The following is a 4,451-nucleotide window of genomic DNA, read 5'->3' on the forward strand; positions in this document are numbered from 1 at the left end:
ATATATTTTTTTACCAAACCTTAAGGACCAAGGATCCATTTGAATACTATGATTCTTGCATTACCCAATATTTTACCACATTTTGGGGGGAAATTGTGCTGTAATTGTTGTCCAATGCAATATTTATTTTTAAAAATGTCCATACTTTAAGTGTTTTTTTTATCTCTTTTTTATCCTCTTAGGTATAGTGTTGGGACAACAATGTCCTTGCCATTTAAGACTTTTTCTTTTTCATTTTTAAATTTTTTAATTTAAAACTTTTTAACTAATTTTATTAATTTATTATAATAAATATATTATTATATTAAATTATTAAATAACTGAATACAAAAAAAAATTAATAAATAATTGAATAACTAATTTTAATTATTTTTAATTATTTTTAATTTATTAACAAAAATATTATTTAATATAAAACGTTTAATAATTTTTAATTATTTATTAATTTCACAAGAGGAAGGATCTATTTATGCAAGTATAATTTATATATATATATATATATATATATTTGATCCAGTGGATCAAAATTAAATTCATTATTCATTTGGATCAGAATAATATTTTAAATTTAATAATTTTGATCCAAAATTTTTTTAAAAATGTAAGAATTACACCAATATAAATGGAGCTCTACTCATTTTACAAATATAAAATATTATAAATTCTATTATATACAAATTTTAATATAATATATTTAATAATTATTTATCTTCTCATTATAATTCATTTTATCTTTACCGTTACGTTTGCATCTAAATACATACATTTATTATTGATTTTAATTTTATCATTACAATAATCAATTTTATAACTACAATAATTAATCTCCTCTTCGTTGTGATTTTTAATTTTATAAAAAAAGCCCATTTAAATTATACCCTAAATGGTTAAAAAGGCATCTTTCAAACTAAAAGTCATAAAGGAATTTCCCATGAACCTCGTGGAGTCAATGCTACTTTCACTTTTCTTCTTTCTTTAAATTTTCTATTCTATCTCCTTACTATAAATTTATTTCTTTGACATTACATGAAATAGAAATTTGATTACATTAAAACAACATACTTTTTGCTTTATATTTCTTACTTCCTGTTGCTCTGGAAAATTAAGAGATTAATTACAATAATCCTTTCTTCAACTATTGAGAATGAGAATTTGGAGCTCATTTCTCTTGCATGGTTTCAGAGAATTAATTAACTAAGAGATTCAAATTGTTTATAAATTCTGATAACTTATTGAAACTGGATTCACACCGTTTTTCGTTAAATTGAAAAAATCTGCTCAAGATATTAAATATTACAATTACATCATATATTTTGAATTTGATCAATAATACATTATTTGAGCTCCAAATCTGACATCTCTATTCTGGCTTGTGAAGATGATGAAGGATGTATAAAGAAGCAGATGACAGGAAAATACATACAGAATAACTAAGTAGATCCGTACCAGTGGCTATTGTCACCATCTTGCTTCTTTCAAACATCTTCACTAATAGAATCATGACTATAACATGTCCCACTTTAGTCTTTAGTTCATCCAGGGAACTTATTTTCATCCATTTTGGCCTCTCCTGCAAACCAATACAATGATTTAATCAGTGTAGCACTTGAAAAATGGACTTGGAATTAAGAACCAACAGAAAAATAGAAAAGAACGGAATGTGCAAAATTTGTAATACTTTTTGGGTATATAAAAGACCATAGCATGGGGTTGCAGCATTGGGATTCGAACTTTAGACTTGATGGATGCCACCTCTTCAGGATGGCTGCATGAGCTAAACTCCGAGTTCAAAATTATATAAGACTTGATTGTTGAATAATGATCAATATTTGAGACGCTATATTGATTAGTGATCTATTTACCATGCTCAGATCAGCTTCCATAACAAAGAGCAAATATTAGTTTGGAAGCAAGGGTTGATCCTTGGCCTTAATGGGTTAAGATTATATTGAATTTATCCATGGAATATAACATGTCGTCGAGGTAAGCATGGTTAAAACTGGAATATCAAGATGACATGATCATGCAAGAAACGGTAAAGCAAGAAACGAGGTTAATAAAGCAGTATTGGTTGGGGATTCCTAATCAAATATTGAAGGCTGTTACCTTCAAAGCAAACATTCCAAACAAAGATGAGCCTTTGAGGGCACGATCAACACCAGCAGGCACTTCTGGATTCACATTACTGATGAATAATCCATACAAGCCCATACCAAATATTAACATGACCGTCCCAGCAAGATAAACATCTGCAAGATTATTCATTGCAATATCAGTTCATCTGCCATTTGGCACAGGGAAGCCTATGAAGTAAAATAGTATGCAAACATGTGGAAACATAACTTGAGCCAAATTCAGTTCATGCTAGAGAAAGCTGAAACTGCAGGATGCTGCTTTTCAGGACATTAATGGTTACAGTTTTCAAAAATGTAAGAACCTGTTTCCTGCTGACTCAAAGATGAATCCAAATATAATGACCTAATAAAAATATTAAAAATAAACTGAATGGTGGATTGGTGGTGAACCAGTCCACTGTATACTAGAACAATGTTGATCAGGATTATATATGTCTATATCGATTTTCTTTTTCTAATTGTTATTTTCATCTATCATCTTAAATTTCAGCTTCCAAATCCATAAACTATAAAGTTGAAATGGAGGTACTGAGAATTGGGAAAAAAGTTGCGGAGAAAGAGAGTGCAACGAGGAATTCAACATCAAAGCATTCTGATACTTGGCAAAGGATGGCCACGATCAGACAGTGGTAAGTTTCTGATATAATGAAAGAGCTTATAACTTAAACTAGGAAGAAAGCCACAAATTGGAATCCACTGCAAGGACATGGAAGGTGATTTTTCATGAATTCGCTAAATCTGATATAGATAAACCTGCTTGGAGCGGTAAAGAGGGGCTTATTGGGCAAAGTCCAAGAACCCCTTGCCACTTAAATAAAAACAAAAAACTATATGATAAAAGTCCTTGAACAATATTAGCACTCTTTCTTTTCTGATGACATAGCCATAGGTTTTGCTCAAGTGGTAAAAAGTGGGATTTAGTCCAGGGAATTTTTGGTTCAGATCTTATTAATCAAGTGCCTTATCCAAATCAATGTGCAGACTTATGAATGGTTCTCATTGAGAAGTTATAGGGCAACCATTCACAGAGGTGGGCTGCATTTCCATTCAAGTGCTTAAAAGGGAGAAAAGAAAACAATTTCAACTTAATTGAGACAGATCCAAACAACCCTTTTCAGTTAACTTTTGGAGAACTTACCAATTGCTTCAACCAATCGTAAAACCATCTTCCCCGTGTGAATCCCTTTAACACAGCATGTCCAATAGACTTTGTAAGCATCAACTATGTAAACACAACCCTGCAAAAGGTCAGAACTAATCATTAAGCGTATTTCAGTTAAACAGGCATGTTTTATCTTCAAAATAAAAGGAAACTCTTGGCTTCCCATGCAATATCAATAAAACAAAAATGCTGGGAATTAGAAATTACATTTAGAAAGCATAACAGTGAACCGGCCAAGGAACCTCCAACAGCCAGAAGTGCCAAAAATCGGAAGTCAAAAATTGTCTGCAGAACAAGAGAATTTTTTAGTCTATAAACTATCATATGCTCCAGAATTAGTTAACAGCGAAAATCTCAAACAGAAATGCAAATGTATAAATAATACCTTTTCAATGTTGGACTCAGTTGAACGAGCAAAACCAAGGAAGGGGTTACCATTAGGATTGGCTACCGCATAGTTAAAGCTGCTAGGATCATGGGGTCTCGATGATTCAATAAAGGGTTTTGGCTGTTGGGTTTTGGATGAAAGAATATTTTCACTACTTGAAGCTGCTACTGCTGGTGACGATGATGATGGGTCAGAGGAAGAAGAGGAGCTTAAAGTAGCAAAAGTAGGGGAACAATAATTCCGGCGGTGGAAAGTACAGGTTAAAGGGCGGCCAGTAAGGATGGAGATGGAGAGTGGATGGCTAAACACTGAAGCAAAAGAGACATCCATGGGAGAGAAGAAAGAGAGAAAGAAAAGGGCAAGATTTTTCTTTGGATATTTCAGACTAGACAGAGGTTTTATTGTGTGGTATTCTTTGTTATGTGTGTGTGTTTTTTTTCTTTAGTACCGTTCGTTGTTTTTTCATGAGTTAGAAACTTGGTGTTGGAACCATGGATGGCGCGTATAGTGGGAGATAACGGTAAGCTACAAAAGTTGGTTGGGGCCCACGTGAAAAGGTTGAGGAGTTGAGGCTTCATCACAGCCTTACATTGGTAACTTTGCTGCTTTTCTTCGTTTTGCTTTTGGAATTTGGTGTTTTTTAATGGTAGTTCAGATTTTGGACCAACATGAAAATACTGACGTACTTTACACAAAATTTAACATACTATTAAATAAAAAATGCCAGAAAATTACAAGTAAGGAAGTCTGGTTTTCAGATAATTTA

At 32.2% G+C, this 4,451-nt stretch overlaps 1 protein-coding gene across 1 annotated transcript; it reads right to left on the minus strand.

Moving 5' to 3' along the window:
• Positions 1 to 1,208: 1,208 nt before the first annotated feature.
• Positions 1,209 to 4,136, minus strand: LOC111294095 (uncharacterized). The gene is made up of 5 exons (XM_022887267.2): positions 3,683 to 4,136; positions 3,505 to 3,582; positions 3,274 to 3,373; positions 2,107 to 2,249; positions 1,209 to 1,570 (listed from the first exon to the last, which is right to left on the minus strand). Exons 1-5 carry the CDS (start codon positions 4,013 to 4,015, stop codon positions 1,361 to 1,363), a joined length of 864 nt encoding a protein of 287 aa, XP_022743002.2. The 5' UTR covers positions 4,016 to 4,136; the 3' UTR covers positions 1,209 to 1,360.
• Between the last annotated feature and the right edge of the window lie 315 nt (positions 4,137 to 4,451).

Source organism: Durio zibethinus, chromosome 14 (genome assembly GCF_047325235.1).
Source record: "Durio zibethinus cultivar Kanyao isolate XHJ-2024 chromosome 14, ASM4732523v1, whole genome shotgun sequence".
Taxonomy (NCBI): domain Eukaryota; kingdom Viridiplantae; phylum Streptophyta; class Magnoliopsida; order Malvales; family Malvaceae; genus Durio; species Durio zibethinus.